Source organism: Ascaphus truei, chromosome 2 (genome assembly GCF_040206685.1).
Source record: "Ascaphus truei isolate aAscTru1 chromosome 2, aAscTru1.hap1, whole genome shotgun sequence".
Lineage (NCBI taxonomy): Eukaryota > Metazoa > Chordata > Amphibia > Anura > Ascaphidae > Ascaphus > Ascaphus truei.
Genome location: NC_134484.1, coordinates 151,855,167 through 151,873,539, shown reverse-complemented (window position 1 = coordinate 151,873,539; position 18,373 = coordinate 151,855,167). Strand labels below are relative to the sequence as shown.

The 18,373-nt window shown below is 36.7% G+C and overlaps 1 protein-coding gene across 1 annotated transcript in view; it reads left to right on the top strand.

Annotated features, from left to right (window-relative positions):
* The window catches only part of LOC142486927 (cadherin-19-like), a 252,368-nt gene extending 245,290 nt beyond the window's left edge, over positions 1 to 7,078 (top strand). The window contains exon 12 of the mRNA XM_075585433.1: positions 3,345 to 7,078. Coding sequence (XP_075441548.1) covers positions 3,345 to 3,850 — 506 coding nt within the window. The 3' untranslated portion in view covers positions 3,851 to 7,078. The remainder of the gene's footprint in view (positions 1 to 3,344) is intronic.
* Positions 7,079 to 18,373: the final 11,295 nt, after the last annotated feature.

Below are 18,373 nucleotides of genomic sequence, written 5' to 3'. Positions count from 1 at the left end.
TATGGAAAGTTAGTATCAGTAAAGACTCTGTACTGAGACTAATTCTTCTAATTATTTCCCCTCTGCGTTGGACCAATTTATAAGAATTGCCAATCATCTAAATGGTCATAGCAAATAAATCATTGTTGAGAGAACTTACTGTCAACATAATTACTATGTGGCCAGATCACTGTGTTGGCACTCTGTGATGTAAAGAAACTAAAAAGTAACTTTGGCATTACTATTCAATACAGTAAATCTAAAAAGAAAGAAAACAAACTGTTCACTTTTCATATTATATAACATATTAGTCCCACATTTGTTACGAGTTTATTAATACTGCCTTAATGTTTACATGTTTCATAATAAATACAACAATTAACAAGTTGTCATAAATTGGAGAATGAAAAAAAGAAGCTTTGTAGTACAGTATCTGCATTTCTCCTAGACAATTAAATAACTTTAGTAGGTGGTTGTCCTTTCTAATTTACAAGTGACTGGTCAGGGCCTTACATGTTTTTACCTTAGAATATTCCAATGTTTTAAATAAAACTAGATCTATGAAGTATTTTAATGTAACAGTAACAAGTCAATTCTTAGGAAAAGATTACTTGTAATATTTTACTGTGCAATACTGTACATTCCCTTAATTTATGATGTTTTAATCAATCTGCCTAATATCAGATCATTATCATGCACACCAAGCATGAGGTGTGCAACATAACACCCATCTTAATTTGTTATTTACAGTATCATATTCCCAATATACAGTATGTTGTTTTTTCCCTTTCCTTCTCTCTTTACTATTCTTCACTCTCTGAACACTCTAAGCATCATGACAATCATGACCTCTCATTCTTTCATGTACTTACTAATGTTATTTTGGTACAATTTCAGACTTGTTAACAATGCACCACAGATGCGCATTAAAAAAAACATATGCCCATCAGTTCAAAAATAAAATAGTAAATGGCAGTTCTGTACCTAATCTATTTGTAAATGGTTCAGTGTATCATTCTGCAAATGTAATGATTTCTTTCTATGAAAAAAGTCTTTATTGACACTAACCTTGGATATTTGGGATTTATCCATTATGTTGTGCACATTTTAAGAAGATACCAAATCTATCTATATATTTACTTTCCCTGTCTCCAACAGTAGTACGTTTAGCATTTCTACTGTAACAAATAATTTCCTTTGTTGTTGGTCAGATCACATTTCTTCACACCAGAGTCCCTTTGTTAGCAGTGTAGCATTTGTGGTGAAAATGTTCTCTACAATACTTTGGTATTGATATTGGGTGTATTTGTGTTTTGGATATATTGTGTTTTCATCACATCTATGAAATTTGAAGCTGTTTACTACTGTACTTCAATTATATATTTTTTATTGTTAGGTGCCCAACATGGTATTCCATATTCAAAGTGTGGTCCTATTAAAGATTTATAATTCTTTATACAAAACTTTTCACACATACAGAAAAAGGGTATTTGGTGTAAAAAAAACAAAACAAAAACAGCATGGTAACAATTATATCATGTTAATCTTTGACATGCAAAGCATCTTACAACAAAAAGGAAAGTGCTGAAAGCGCTACTGCTTACAAACAATATCTGTGGTGACCACTAGTGACTAAATATAATCAAAAAGTGTAAAGAGTACAGAACTTATACATATAAGCAAGGCTGCCTGATAAAAAATTGACCGAACAAGATCAGGGAAACTTGCAAATAACAAATACAAACCGGCACCTAAAAAAAGTCCAATAAATGCAAATATGAGGTAATACTGTATGAAAACCTTATTACAGAAGTCCAATCTGGAACATCCGGATCTACTTGAATAATCCACGAAGAAGTTTCCTTAGGACATGTGGAATTAAACACAAGGGACAATCATAATGTGTACTGCTGCATAAACAGCATAACAACTAACAACTAAGATGGGACAAGACTAATACACTAACAAACAATGTACAATACTGTAAAAACACTGCTGAAATAAACAGTTAACCTAATTTCTTAAAATATAAAAGAGATAATGTCTGTCTAAAAAATATGAGTTGTGCCACGCTGCTGGTCAGGTGTACAAAAACCAGACTCCTACTTCCAACAAGATAGGAATTAAATAGGCACATCCAAACAGTGGCAGATGACTCCCAATCACCGAGCTCAAGAGCAGGAGCACTCAGGGGTATGCAGTCAGTCACGTAACAAGTAGCGTCAGAGGTTACATCGTGAGAGACACGCGCACAGCCTTTGAGGCACTGTGAAAACAGCCCAGCAGCCTTCTGTAAAATTCTCACCCGATGTCTGCTCCTGCACTTGAGCTTGGTACATGGAGCACACAGACGGCATCAGATCGCCTACATCACGTTCCCCTGAAGCAGAGGAGCCATTGGGAGTCATCTGCCACTGTTTGGATATGCCTATTTAACTCCTATTGTGTTGTGAGTAGGATTCTGGTTTTTGCAACCAGACCAGACCAGACGCAACTCATGTATTTTTAGACAGACATTGTCTCTTTTATATTTTAATAAATTAGCTTAACTGCTAATTTGAGCAGTGTTTTTATTGTTCATTATTTGTTAGTGTGTTAGTCTTGTCCCATCTTAGTTGTTTGTTGTTATGTTGTCCATGCAGCAGTACACACTATGATTGTTCCTTGTGTTTAATTACACATATCCTGACAAAACTTCTTTGTGTATTATTCAAGTGGATCTGGATGTTCCAGATTGGACTTCTGTAATAAGGTTTTCATATTACCTTATATTCTGATTTATTGGACTTTTTTTGATGCAAAGCATCATCATACAAATATTTCATGTGAACCTCCAATATGTAAAAGCACATTGGCTTATATCGACAGAGCTCTGTTATTAATTTAATAAGGCATTAACATAGATTTTCCATCATTTAGTGTTGATGGGCATCTACAAAGTTCACTAACAGTGTTAAAGTGCTGTTTGCTGCCTTAACGAACCCTTGCATTAGATATAACTGATGTTAGTGCTAATGATATGCAAAAGAGGTGTTCCCTGTAATCACCTCTATTCACAGAGCTCCGTTACAGTTAACGGAGTGATTTAATGACGCATTACTTAGGTCTTACCTAAAGGTGGCATTAGCTTCTTATAGATACTTAAATATGGTGAGGGGAGAGATAGAGACAGAGAAGGGCAATTAGAATATATATATATATATATATATATATATATATATATATATATATATATATATATATATATATATATATATATATATATTTCCTATTGTAGCCCTGAAATTCCACTTGCTTTATTTTGTTAAAACACACAACGCTGACAAATTTGATATCTTAAACAGTATTTTTTTTTTCACTTACAGTGTTTGTTTTGTTAATCCTGATTACAAAACAAAGAAAAAAGCACCTTCAATTTTCTGAGAAAGGAGAAGATTTCAAAGAGAACATTGTTAGGTATGATGATGAAGGTGGTGGAGAAGAGGATACAAAAGCTTTTGATGTTGTAGGACTCAGGACCCACACAGTTCTGCGAGCACATAAGCCTAGAAGGAAAATCAGAACAGATATTCAGAGCCTTTACAGATTGTCTTTAAGACTTGGCCCTGACAGTGCTGTATTTAAAGAATTCCTATCAGAAAAACTGGAAGACGCAAATATGGACGATAGTGCTTTACCACTTGACTGTCTTCACAGATATGCATTTGAAGGCACAAGCTCCATGGCTGGATCACTTAGCTCTATAGAATCAATGTGTTCAGATCTTGATGACAATTTGGTGAAAAGGTTTGACTGGGGACCACACTTTCAAAAATGTGCTGGTGTTTATGGACCAGCTGAAACTCCAGAGGACACACAAGCAAATGTATAAGGGAAGACAAATGACAAGAAACATTGGGGCCGATTCACAAAGCAGTGATTAGTGGTTTTAAGTGTGAAAGATGTCTTTATAGTGTGATACTGCCTGCTGCGTGATTCACAAAGCAGTGATAACAGTGCAGTATCGTGCTATAAAGGCTTTTTATCACCCAGAAACTGTCAGTGATAAAAAAAGTCATACAAAAGGCCCAAAAATGGCAAACACGCCATTTTTTGCCAGTAAGCGCTATTCACTAAGCAGTGATAACTGATTCATACTATAAGAGCTCACCATTTCTTTTCACAGCTAAAGACTGGCACAAAAGAGATGGAGACATAAAAGCTTTTTTTTACAGCCTAAATACAAGAGGCCGGCGATGGCCTCTGGGTGGTCCCCGTGGGAGTTCAGGGTCCCCGGGTGGTTCCTGTGTATGTCTGGGAGTCCTCAGGTGGTCCCCATGGGTGTCTGGTTGTCCTTGGGTGGTTCCCACGAGTGTCTGGGGGTCCCCGCTGGCCTGCGGTAGAAATTCTGTGCCCAAAAAAAATATAGCCCAATACTTTTAAATAAATACACCCCCTTGCCCTCCCTAACACATACAGTACAGAAATGTGCAAAATTACTATGATCAGATATAGATAATAGTGCATTTGCCCATTTTAAATAAAACATTAACCAGCAGAAATAAAGTAAATAAAACTTGCACTTACCCCTGACAGCCTGCCACAATGAAGGCCGTCCTCATCCTCATCACCGTCCATGTCCTCTATTTTCAGAAACAATACAATAACAAATACAATCTAATGGCCTCTAACCCCTTAATCAACTTGGTGGTTAGTAACTGCTATATTAATTAAGGGGTTAGCCCACCCTCCCCACTACCCACCCAGGATGCCTTACCACCCTCCCCAGGCAACAACCCCAAGCCTCCACCCATTCATTAGTATAGTGGGTACATCATGCTCATATAATATGGGCATGGTTCACCACTATAGCAATAAATGGTGAAGGTAAAAAAAAACAGGCCCAAAATAAAACACGACATAGAAAACTAAACACATTACAAATTCCAATAAACCAATTGATTGGCACAGTGGGTACATCAGGCCCAAATAAAATGGGCATGATTTAACACTATGGCAGTCAATGGATAACCAAAAAATAAACAACCACCAACAATATCCAATGCAATCAAAACAATCACCAAATAAACAACAATAGATAAGTAAACACAACAAAATTACAAGCAATCAATTAAGCAAATACCAAATAAACACCAGAATTAACAATTAGACCAACCAAAACAAAACCATCAATAAATAAAATAAAGCTCCAAATAAACACCATCATTCAAAATCAAAATACCAAAAATAAACCACTATTAAAAACCAAACACCAAAAACAAATACTATACTAATTATTGAGGAACCAACCAGGAGAGGGGCAATACTGGATTTAGTAATATCCAACAATGTAGAATGTATTCATGTCCTGGAACATTTGGGTAGCAGTGATCATAACGTGGTCTCATTTGAAATAAATTATCAAAAAAGATTACATGTGTTCAAAAATGACCTTAAACTTTAGAAAGGCAGATTTTAATAAACTGAAGACTAATCTACAAGTAATACATTGGGATGATGCTTTTGCAGGGAAAAATGTAGAAGATAAATGGTCAGTCTTTAAAATATTGTTAGAAAATCACACTCATCAGTGTATACCCTTGGGAAATACTGTAAGTATAAAATAAATAATCTTTGAAATAATCAAATTGGCCAAATGGGATAATGAAAAAGGATTGTAATTGAAAGTAAGATCAAACCTAAAAAGTTATTTAAGTACCTATATAACAAAAAATGAGAAAAGAAAACATAGAAACCTTTCAGTGTGAGATGGGGAAGGCAGATTATTGGCGATAAAGGAATAGCAGAGGTATTAAACAAGTTATTTGCCTCTGTTTACCAGGGAAGACTCAATTTCAATTGGAGTGCCACAGGAAGAAGCCACAACCTCCACATTAATGAACAATTGGTTAACTGAGGAAGAAGTTCATAGGCAGCTTGAAAAAAAAGTAAATAAGGCACCTGGCCCCGATGGCATACATCCAAGAGTACTCAAGGAGTTAAGTTCAGTAATTGCCAAACCATTACATTTAATTTTCAAGGACTCCATTTCCACAGGCTTAGTACCACAAGATTGGCGTAAAGCAGATGTGGTGCCTATATTTAAAAAGGGAGCTAGATCACAACCGGAGAATAACAGACCTGTAAGCCTGACTTCAATAGTGGGGAAACTACTTGAAAGTTTAATATGGGATAATATTCAAGAATACCTAATGGAAAACAAAATTATTAGTTATAGTCAGCATGGATTTATGAAGGATAGATCATGCCAAACTAAACTTATTTGTTCCTTTGAGGAGGTAAGTAAGAATTTAGACCAGGGTAATGCAGTTGATGTGGTCTACTTAGATTTTGCAAAGGCTTTTGATATGGTTCCACACAAGAGGTCTGTGTACAAAATAAAGCAAATTGGACTCTGTAAAAATATATGCACCTGGATTGAATACTGGTTGAAGGATAGACAATAGAGGGTTGTCATAAGTGGAACTTTTTCATGTTGGACTAAGGTCGTCAGTGGAGTACCTCAATGATCGGTACTAGAACCCCTACTTTTTAACTTGTTTATTAATGACCTTGATGTTGGCATTGAGAGCAATTTCTCCATCTTAGCTGATCATACTAAATTGTTTAAGGTATTAGAATAAGAGCAGGATGCAATTTCTCTCCAGAAGGACTTGGAGAGACTGGAAACCTGGGCAGGTAAATGGCAGATGAGGTTTAATACAGATAAATGTAAGATTATGCATTTGGGAAGCACGAATAAACAGGCGACATACAAATTAAAATATGTGAAGAGGGTGGATGGTGCTCAAGTGCTAGGTCTGTGCATAGATATAATCTCCTTTATGCAAAATGAACGGAGAATAATTTGTGGTGTCCATAAATAATCATCCTGTTATCCAGAGAAACCAATGCTGTTGCTGGGAGCACAGATTCCCTGAAGGCAAGGGTTGGATACAAATGACCACCATCCTCTCCTCATTGGGATAGCCCCTCCATAGAAGCAATAATAAAGCAATAGGTACTCACACAGCTTCACCACAAAGATCGTCCAACGTGCAGCCACATCCATGTCCAGAGAATTCCAAAATAGAAAGGGATCAGAGCACAGCACTAGAGAGACAGGTCTTGAGAATAAAAAATATATTTATTGTTGCTGCATTTAAAAAGCGGAGGGTATAACAACCTCCGTTTTTTAAATGCAGCTACAATAAATATATTTTTTATTCTCAAGACCTGTCTCTCTAGTGCTGTGTGCTGATCCGTTTCTTTTTTTGACATACAAATAAAACAGGGATACATTGGGGGAATCCTTGATGGAGAAGGATTTAGGAGTGCTTGTAGACAGCAGGCTTAGCAATGGTGCAATGGTGCAAAGGCAAACAAGATCTTATCTTGCATTAAACGGGCAATGGATGAAAGGGAAGTAAACATAATTATGCCCTTTTACAAAGCATTAGTAAAACCACACCTTGAATATGGAGTACACCTTTGGGCACCACTCCTTAGAAAAGACGTTCTGGAACTAGAGAGAGTGCAGAGAAGAACCACCGAATTAATAAAGGGGATTGACAATTTAACGTATGAGGAGAGGCTAGCTAAATTAGATTTATTTACATTAGAAAGGAGGCATCTAAGAGGTGATATGATAATTATATACAAATATATTCAGGGACAGTACAAGGAGCTTTCAAAATAACTATTAAACCCAAGGGCAGTACAAAGGACATGGGGTCATCCATTTAGATTGGAGGAAAGGAGATTTCACCAGCAACAAAGGAAAGGGTTCTTTATAGTAAGGGCAGTTATAATGAGGAATTCATTACCTATGGAGACTGTGATGGCAGATACAATATATTTGTTCAAAAAAAGGTTGGACATCTTTTTAGAAAGGAAAGGTATACAGGGATATACCAAATAAGTAAACATGGGAAGAATGTTGATCCAGGGAATAATTTGATTGCCAATTCTTGGAGTCATGAAGGAATTTATTTTTCCCCTCACGAGATATCATTGGATGATTTGGCACTGGGGTTTTTTGTTTCCCTTCCTCTGGATTAATAAGGAAGTATAGATATAATATATAGTATCTGTTGTCTAAATTTAACATAGGTTGAACTTGATGGATGTATGTCTTTTTTCAACCTCATCTACTATGTAACTGTGTAACTATATGAGCATGATGTACCCACTGTACCAATGAATGGGTGGAGGGTGGGTGTAGTTGCCTGGGGAGGGTGGTTAGGCCTCCTGGGTGGGTAGTGGGGTAGGGTGGTTTAACCCCTTATTTACTATATTGCTTACTAAACGCTAAGGTGATTAAGGGGTTAGCAGCCATTAGATTTTTGTATTATTGTATTGTTTCTGGCAATGGAGGACATGGACGGTGATGAGGATGACGACAGTCTTCATCATGGCAGGCTGGCAGGCGTAAGTGCAAGTTTTATTTACTTTATTTCTGCTGATTAAAGTTATATTTTAGATGGGCAAATGCACTATTATCCATATCTGGATAATAGTAATTTTGCCCATAACTGTACTGTATGTGTTAGGGTGTAGGTGGGGAGGGGGGTGTTTTTATTTCAAAATATTGAACAATTTTTTATTGGGCACAGGATTGGTACCATAGGCCAGCAGCCACTACTTCATGAGATACAAGCCCCGTTATGGGGTGCCGGTATCCCAGTGCAGGATTTAAATCCCCCGGTCACATGACGCGGGAGATTTAAAAGCACAGGGGATATCGGCACCCCATAACGGGACCTGTATCTTATGAAGTAGAGGGTCCCCGAGGCTGAAACCAATGTGGTTCAGCTCAGGAGACCCCTGCTCATGTACACTATTATCAAAATCAATATTTTTAATGCACGATCGCCTATAGAAGCCGTGCATGGAGACGCAGTGTCTCCATGCAGCATTTACAGGCTGCATTTTTTTCTATCAGCTATCGTGCTATAGAATTTATAGCACGATAGCACTGATACAAAAAAACAGGACGCACGACAGTGCATTATTTTTATCGCACTTACAAAAATGGTCTTCACTTCTTAGTGAATCCCGCTTTTGGCTTCATTTCTTATAGCAGGATAAAAAATGCATATTCAGACGCAAAAGCACTGATTTTATCACTGCTTTGTGAATCAGCCCCATTGTGTCTAAGAAGAACAAATACATCATATTTTTTATTCATCAATCAAAAGGAATTGTTTCATTTTTTTTAAATAATATAAAAGCAGTGTTTTTTTATGTGACATAATTTGATCATGTCACCTTGACTAATTCATTTTTTTACTGGTGCCTCGGGTACCTTATTATTTTGGTAGCTTTTGAAATGTTGATTTATTGTACAATGTAGAAGAAGATCTAAATAAGAAATGATCAATTCTTTTAAAATATGAATTACATTGTCCAAAGCAAAAAGGCAAAAGGGCAAAAACATGATATAATGAAAAATATGTAAACTAACTGTGTTTTATTTATTTGGTTTTATTCTAAACTACAATGATATGCTTTGCATTAACATTGTTGTTGGGAAGGGTATTTACCATTTGTATGGCAAAGCTCATTTAAAAAAATGTGCTCTCATTTTAAAACATGATTCCTGTGAGAGACTTTCTGTGTAACTATGAAAACGATGTTATTTTTTTAAGCTAGCTTTTCCTTGTATTATGTGAACAAGATATGATATCATAAATATGACAAAAGTAGATTCTTGTTATTGTTCCAAATATATTTCTTAACAAATTCAATCATTCCATTTAAAGAATACTACATGTTATTGCCCTGTGTCCCTTACCAGGGCTGCTGACAGAGGAGGTGAGGGGATAGAGGGTGGGGGTGGCGGTGGGGGGTAGGCACATCTGTTTTGGGCACAGTGGCGGAGGATGTTATGCCTGGGTAGTCCGAATCTTAAAGTTATGCCTTGCCAGAAGTCAGGCCCATCTTCCACTATTGGCTGCCTAGAGGGGCCCATCTCTGCCACTGGGTAGATTGCGAGGGAGGGAGGGGAGTGTGAGAGGTGAATGTATGTGTAAAATAAGGGGGTTAAACACAGGGAATGAGCGAATACCTCCCCCTACTCAACAACCAGAGGCCTGGGAAAGCGGTTGACTGCCTCTCTCCAAGTTAAGTATTAAGCAGGCATACATTATTTTCTTGCCAATAACTGACCCACATTTTTTATCTCTGAATGTAAAGGGTGAACACTATCATTGTCCGCTTGTAAAGGAGCCTCAATACACATGTATGCGGATGACACACCCTTATATGCCCATAGCCCTAACCTCTATGACCTTGGACATGTACTTCAATCTGACTTTTTGAGGCTTAAAAATTGGATTTCCCAAAACAAACTGTTTTTAAATACTGACAAGACTGTAACAATGGCATTTGGGATCAAAGCTAAATTTCTAAAGCTTTCAATTTAGGAGCTACAGATCAGAACCAACTCATACATCCTAGCCTCTGTTTCTAATTTCACATATTTGGGCATATGGTTTGACTCCCATTTAACATTTGGGTTGCACATTGATACCCTGAAATCCAAAACCTACGCCAAACTAGGTGTACTATATAGGAACAAATCCTCCCTATGTCTGCTGTTCAGAAAGTGCATCGCACTGCAGATGCTGATGCCAATTATAGACTATGTGGACATAAAATATGGCACGGCACCCCAAAGTCACCTTGGCAAACTTGATACCCTCTACAACTCAATATGCCACTTTGTCCTCCAAAGCAATTACAACACACATCACTGAGAAATGCTCAAAGAACTAGATTGGTCATCACTTGAGTCTAGGCACAAAGTTCATCTTTCCTGTCTTGCCTTCAAATACTTTCTGGGCAAGCTACACACCTACTTGAACAAGCTCCTCACCCCTACCACATGCAACACTTATCATCTGAGATCTGACTCCAAAAGACTGTTTATGGTCCCAAGGTTCAACAAAGTATCTAGCCGCTTCTCCTTCTCTTACCGTGCACCCCACAACTGGAACAGTCTACCAGAGGCTCTCGCTTCTGCAACCAGTCTACGATCTTTCAAATTTAAAGCTGTCTCACATTTTTATCTGTTCTGTAACTGTTATATACGCCTATAATATATATATATATATATTATTTTTAACTGTGCATGCAATATCCTTTATATAATGTACTGTATAACCCTTTTCACTTAATGCAACTATGTATTTGTAACCACATATTTATCATTATAACTCTGTGCCCAGGACAAACTTGAAAATGAGAGGTATCTCTCAATGTATTATTTCCTGGTCAAACATTTTATAAATAAAATAAATAAAGAAATACATTTGCAAGGCAAAACTACCCCTAACATAGAAATACCCCCACAGAAATATATATTTTCTGATAGTGTATGTCCCAATCAATACAAACACTGGAAAGTATGTCTTTTTTTCTCAAACATTTCTGGCTGAGATTTTTTTTATCTACTGTAAAACATTGTAAATTTATGACAAATATTGAGACCACTTAGTTCTGATTTTTCATTCACATGTTTCATATTAGCTTAGCGTAATCATGAAAATAAATAATATATGTCATTGCACTTTGTCTCCTTAGTATATTGATAACAGAAATATATAGGTTTACATATTTTATTAGCCAATATAGGCCACATAGTAGTAAGATTGTATAAAACTGTTCCCACTTACATTTGTTAGGACGGAATGCAAAGGAAACATGCTGTCATTGACATGAACAAAATTACAATCTAGTGTAAACCAACACACATAAAAGTATCTACTGTATAAATACATGCCACAATTAATTTAAACATGAGTAACATGTTATTTCCCACAAAAATGTATTTAAAATAGTTTCAATGCATGGGTCTCTTGAGTACGCTAATACCAAATACAGTACTGTATGTATAGGTTTACATAATATTTTGGCAAACAGGCACCAGCTAGGTAAGGCTCTTTGGCCAAGATTCACTAAGATCTGGGCAAATAATTTCATATTACCTAAATTAGTAATAGACATTATTTTTCCTGAGTTTAATGCATATTCACAAAGGTAATTATACACAAAAACAACAGCCGCTTTATAATTAATTAGCATAAATTAAACATTAGATTAAATTAGCACTACCATGCATTAAATGAATTAACACTACAGTGCGTTAAGTAAGTTAGCACTACATTGTGTTAAGTAAATTAGCACTATGTTGCATTAACTTCAAATAACCTGACATTAAGCATGTCTTACCTAAAGGTAATCTATCATTTAGGGTCTGGATGGGGGTAATGCCACCTTTAAGTATGACCTAAATAACCTAATGTTCGTTCCCTGCATTACCCATTACAACGGCTTGTAGTGGGTATGCAATTCTAGGGTGCATTATCTCTTTTGCATAGCATTAGCACTAAAGGCTTGAAAAATGTAACCATACTGTACATTATTTCAAACAGTTGTACTGGGTTAACGTTAGACTTTGTTTCTAGTGGACAGAGGTTCCGATTAACCTAACAAAGTTTAAGGCATCTGGGCGTACTGTACATTTTTCAGGGCTGTACTGCATGTAAAAGGTGCTCTCTATCATTAACAAGATAAAATTGCTTTATAGCATAAACATAACACCATGCAATTATGTATTTTCTGAAAATACAAACTTTGAAATGTAGACATGGGTAAAACATGTTTTCACAAAGAAATGTCTGGCTGTGAATGTATGTTGAAAAGAAATGTCTGTCTGTGAGTTTATGTTAAAAACAGTGGACTGATATTAATTGCACTCATACATTTACAATAACTACAGACTTTGCTTTAATATTCCTTACACAAGCTCAATGTAATCATTAAAAGGATTCCTACATGTTTTCACTTTGAATCTCCTGAACAAGCTAATACTACAGTATAAGCAGTATTTATAGGTTTACATACTAGTTAAGCAAAAAGAGGCTCAAGTGGTATTAAAACATTGAAAGGATCTTTACACCTGAATTTTCTAGGGCTGAACGCAAACGGTGCATGCTATCATTAGTAAGGCAAAACGCTGTAGCATAAATATACCCTCATAAAGGTATATAATTGCTGAAAATACACACCACAGTTAATTTAGACTTGGGCGACATGTACAGATATGCAAAATTGCCAAAGTTCTCTTTTCTTACAGTTCATTCAAATTAACACACTCTGGAGCCTATTCTAGTAAGCTTTGGGAACAACTCATCGAGGATTTTGAGCAGTTCTTGCACAATTTGGCAAGGTTGCTAATCAGAAAGCCTTGATGTGTTGGCCAAATCATATGGGGAGGGCATTTTTCGGCGAGTTCACGCTCCTGGCCAAACTCACCAAGTGGGAGCTGCCAAAAGTCAAAATAGTGCCATTTTGAGAAATTAACGCTATTCTAGTAGCCTCGAGAATCTCATCGGAGCTCTGGAATAGCTAGTTTCCCACAGATCTCATCTCACCAACCCTAGGGTGGCAGGATTGGATCAGAGAGCAGGACTTAGAAAAATAAATATATTTTTCCTGCATCGGATTGAAGCCGGGAGTCTCCAGAGCTGATAAACATTAATACCAGCTTCGGAGACATCGTCTTCAATCCTATGCAATAAAAATATATCTACAGGCAGTTTCATTACCTTAGTGGCTAACCGCTTAGTCAATAAAGGGGTTTACTACCAGTTCCCTGTTTATTATATGTAGCGGGAGAGGGTAAATGTGGTATTTGGATCATGGTGGGTGATTAGGCTTTGCAGATAGAGTTGTGGGAGGAGTTAACTCCTTCATTACCTTAACGGTTAATACGGAAATTATGGGGTTAACCCCTCCCGCTACCAACCCGGTTGGCATAAACACCCACCATGGGCCAAATACCACCTTCACCCACCACCGCTACCCACAATAAACATTCAAACACAATAGTAGCCAAAATATCCATTCATTGCCAGTGTGGTTACCTATACCCTCATAAGGAACAAAGATAACCCAAATGGCAAGGAATTGTAACCCCTCTACCCCGAACAACCATAACATTACAGTACAGTAATGGGCAAAATTACTATTATCCACATCTGGATAATAGTGTATTTGCCCATTCAAAATAAAACATTATCCAGCCAGTATAAAGTAAATAAAATGTCTACTTAACCCTGCCAGGACCATCCTCATCACCATACTCTGTGTCCGTGTCCTTGCCCCCAATTGGCAGGAACAGTACAATAAAAAAAAACTAATGGCCACTAACCCTTTAAATCACCTTAACGGTTAGTAACCGCTAAAGTAATTAAAGGGTTAACCCCCTACCCCGCTACCCACCTGTGCAGCCTAACCACCCATGCCAGAGCAAATACCCCCACCCTCTACCCATTGATTGGCACATTGGTACATCATGCTCATATAACATGGCATGATAATGGGGAGAGAAGCTTCCCTAAGTGTGCTCCAATAGACTAAAGTGGAGGTGGCAAAGTTAATTGGACAAGTTCAATATTGTGGGATGGCAACATGTCTTGTGGGTGGATGTGGCCACGGTGTGGATAAGTAACCATAAACAGTCTCTAGCTGAAATCCAAAAGTGTCCCCCAATGACGTAACATGAGAAAGGACCTCTCCGTGTCTAGACCCGGCACTGTGATCATTTTGATGTTGACCACCAAGCACAGTTTTATTCTTACAAATATAGAGGTAAGTGTTATGGACAGAGGATACTACCAATATCAATATTCGTGCGATTAAAAGTGTGCCTGTTAGGTCTTGTAAACTAAAAGTACTCAAATACATAACATATGCAAATCTTTAAGCAACATGTTTTGAGGTTGATTTTCAAAAGAAACCTTAGGAAAAATTTGACTCCCACACATATAGAATTGACAAGGATCACAAATGTGCCTTGTCACTTTGGTACCAAACAACCAACACAAAATGTACATATATGACATTTTACAATTTTGTGTTTACAAATAATAAAAGCAGCCCAGGTAAAGTCGAAGAATGCCACTCTCTTATTCTTTACTTTTACCCTCACAATTACAAAGTTCTGATTATCACAAAGAGTGACAATTGAGTAACCCTCATCTTCAGAAAATGCTGTGTCTACTACAGTGTGAAAGAGGGGGGACATCCTTAATCAACAATATGGTTTTACGTAGATTAGCCCTACAATCAATTGGTGGGGTAGGGGAACTTTACTTTTATTTTTAACCCCATAGTGCTCTGTGTGTGGGAAGTTGTTTCCAGTCGGCCACTTCACTCCAGTGTGTCTCATTTTCTACAGATGATTGCATAATCCCTATTCAAAAACACGTCAGAGCACAGCAGAAGCACAGAGACTTCTGTACATTGACGCTCATCCAGCTGCTAAAAGCCACTTGTTACCCCCTTCGCATGTTGACATAGACGTTTGAATACCGAAGAGAGGTAGGGTGTATAATGGGTTATATTAGTAGAGGGTCCCTCATTCTTGCCCTAAACACTGATGAGATACAATGCTTCCCCCTATTTACTTTATAAATAGAAATAACTTAGATTAATGTGTTATTTCAGCTCATCTCCCCATTTAGAAAAAAGCATATAAGACAGTTTAGACAATGGAGGGTAATTAAAAGCACCACCGGCTGGACAGAGGGAGAGTGAATGATATGCCTGATGTTACAAGGAAACGTGGCGTGCCGGTTCCTTTACCGTACCAGGTACATTATTAGGTTAAAATACAAACACATAGTACAATATAGTTAATTGTCAAGATCTTTTTTTATTATAAATGTATTATATTAAATAATTTATAAAATATTGTTCAAAATAAACCAGGAGTAGTTTCATATGTAAATAGATTGCTCGTTTTATTGTCATTATCAATTGCATTCATTTCAATGAAACAAACACACATGTATTTGCAATTGTATTAAAATAACATGATGGATACCCTAAGCATTTTTCCAAGAGAATATAAAACCAAGTTATGTACTTACTTTTACTATTATAATATAGATCTTCAAAATGCTAAGCCATCTCTCCTTAAACTTTACGGATAACATCAGATAATAAGATAGTAAAGTACTTTTATGGTAATCTTGATCTCCAGAAAATTATCTCACATTATTCCAGTGGAACTACGTGAGAATTATAAATTAATGTGCTCTTTGCTGCTGCTGTGAATTTACTTAGAAGCTTTGCCTTGAAGCAGTGCAGTCTTTTGATTTGATCACATAAGCAGCCACACATAGTTTTAAAAAAAGAGTCTTGCTTTACCCACATCATTGGAAATATTCAATTAAGTAAGTATTTAACTCAGAATTAAGCTTAATCTGTCTACTGAAGACCAGAAAAACTGAATACCCTGTACCCTAGAAATAGCAGCAGTCATAACATAAAATGTAAGCCTGAGAAACCACATCAATGAAGCATTCCCTATCCTGAAAATGTTTTTGATCCACTCGCTTTAACTTCAGTATATCTTGTGACAATGATAAATAGGACATACAGTACATGTACAGTAGAACTTTGTGTGCAAAAATATAATATTTGCAGATTGAACATACGGATGAACATACAGACTGCAAGACTTACTGTCTTGGGAGCCGCCGCTGACAAAGCTTAAAGCCGCAGCTACAGAGATAGCGCTACTGCGGCGTCTCTGTGGGGGCTCAATGTTTCTGAACTCCCTGCAATGGTAATCCTCTAGTAGCGGGGTAATACTGCACCTTGCCTTGGTGCCAAAACAGTAAGTCTTGCTACATCTGTATAACTGATTGGTGACATACATTATACATAATCATAATTTACACATTTTGAAGTTGGATATTTGCATATACATATATATGTTCCCCTGATGAAATCCGTCTAAACGGAAGAAACACGTAGGGTCACGTTGTGTGAGAAACCTACAGTGACTGATTGTATGCTTGACTTGGCGCCAGAAAAAAGACCAGCTAAGACCTGCCAAAATTGCCCTCATGTATTGGGAACTTTCCATAACAGGAACTAGAACGCTGTTACCTTGGGTTGCCGGACCATTCTTTAGACGGCGACACCTGCAGCAAAGTTCCAGGCTACATCTCTCGACGGAGCAAGCAGATGGTGTCTGGACTTCTTCGTGTCGGCGCATGAGTCCACTCATACCACATTCGTATTTCATGACTAATTTGTGAGTTTTACATTGTCTCAATTCATTATATTAAATCCTTCATACTAAGAATTATACTAGGATCGGACGCTTTTTCTAGGTTGCTATATGGGAGGTTGTTGACCCCAGAAAGAGGCTGACAGCATCCAAACAGACATTATTAAAGGTCAAATCACGGTGTAATCTGTGACCAAAATCTTGATCTATTTTATGAACTTGGGACTTTTTTTTTTCTTCATTTTTTATATATGCATGTGTTTTTTAATTTATTTTTCACAAATAGTTTTAATTTTGTTTTTTATTTACTTATGTATTGTTTTACTCTTTCACATGGTGTATATTAGATGCACACTTTTAGTCATGCCATACAAGTCACATGTTTCTTTTTATTCTCAATCCAGTTATCAATACTCGTTTATAGTTTAATTCTCTCTCATCTGCCCAATATTTGACACCTCCATCTGTGTCACTCATATTGGATGGATATAGTTCGGTGCAGCACTCCAGGGGCGCTGTCTATTTTTTGTTATGTATGTATGTATGTATGTATGTATGTATGTATGTATGTATGTATGTATGTAATACCTTTCCGAATTCAGGTAATAATAGTCAGCACTCCAGAGAAGTTTGGTAACAGGTGTATTCAATGAATAAGGGGCTACATCAAAGACCTTATTCACTGAATACACCGGTGTTACCAAACTTTCCTTGAGTGCTGATGCTTATTACCTGACTTCAGAACAGTATTGTATACTTATATTATTTATATGGGACAGGCACCTGCATTACAAGTGTGCCTACAGGAGTGCCTACTGCTTCATTTGACTATATATATATATATATATATATTTATATATATATATATATATATATATATATATATATATATATATATATATATATATATACAGTGTTCGACAAACCTATACATTTGCTCGCCCCGGGCGAGTGGATTTAACCCCCGGGCAAGTAAATATTTGCCCAAGCAGCACACGTTTGGTACTAGGTGGCGAGTAGATTTTTTTGTGTGGCGAGTAGATTTTTTGGTGATTTGTCAACCACTGTGTATATATATATATATATATATATATATATATATATATATATATATATATATATATATATATGTATATATATGGTTTTTGAATATATATATATATATATATATATAGTGCTGTGTGCTGGGTGATAATGGTGAAAGGCGGGTTGCAGACCTGTCTAAGACATGCAGATGAGCATACAGTTGTATTTACATTTGCATATTTACTTTGCTGTGGAGGGTTTCTGTCACTTTTTTTACTCACCATAACTTAACTCAGT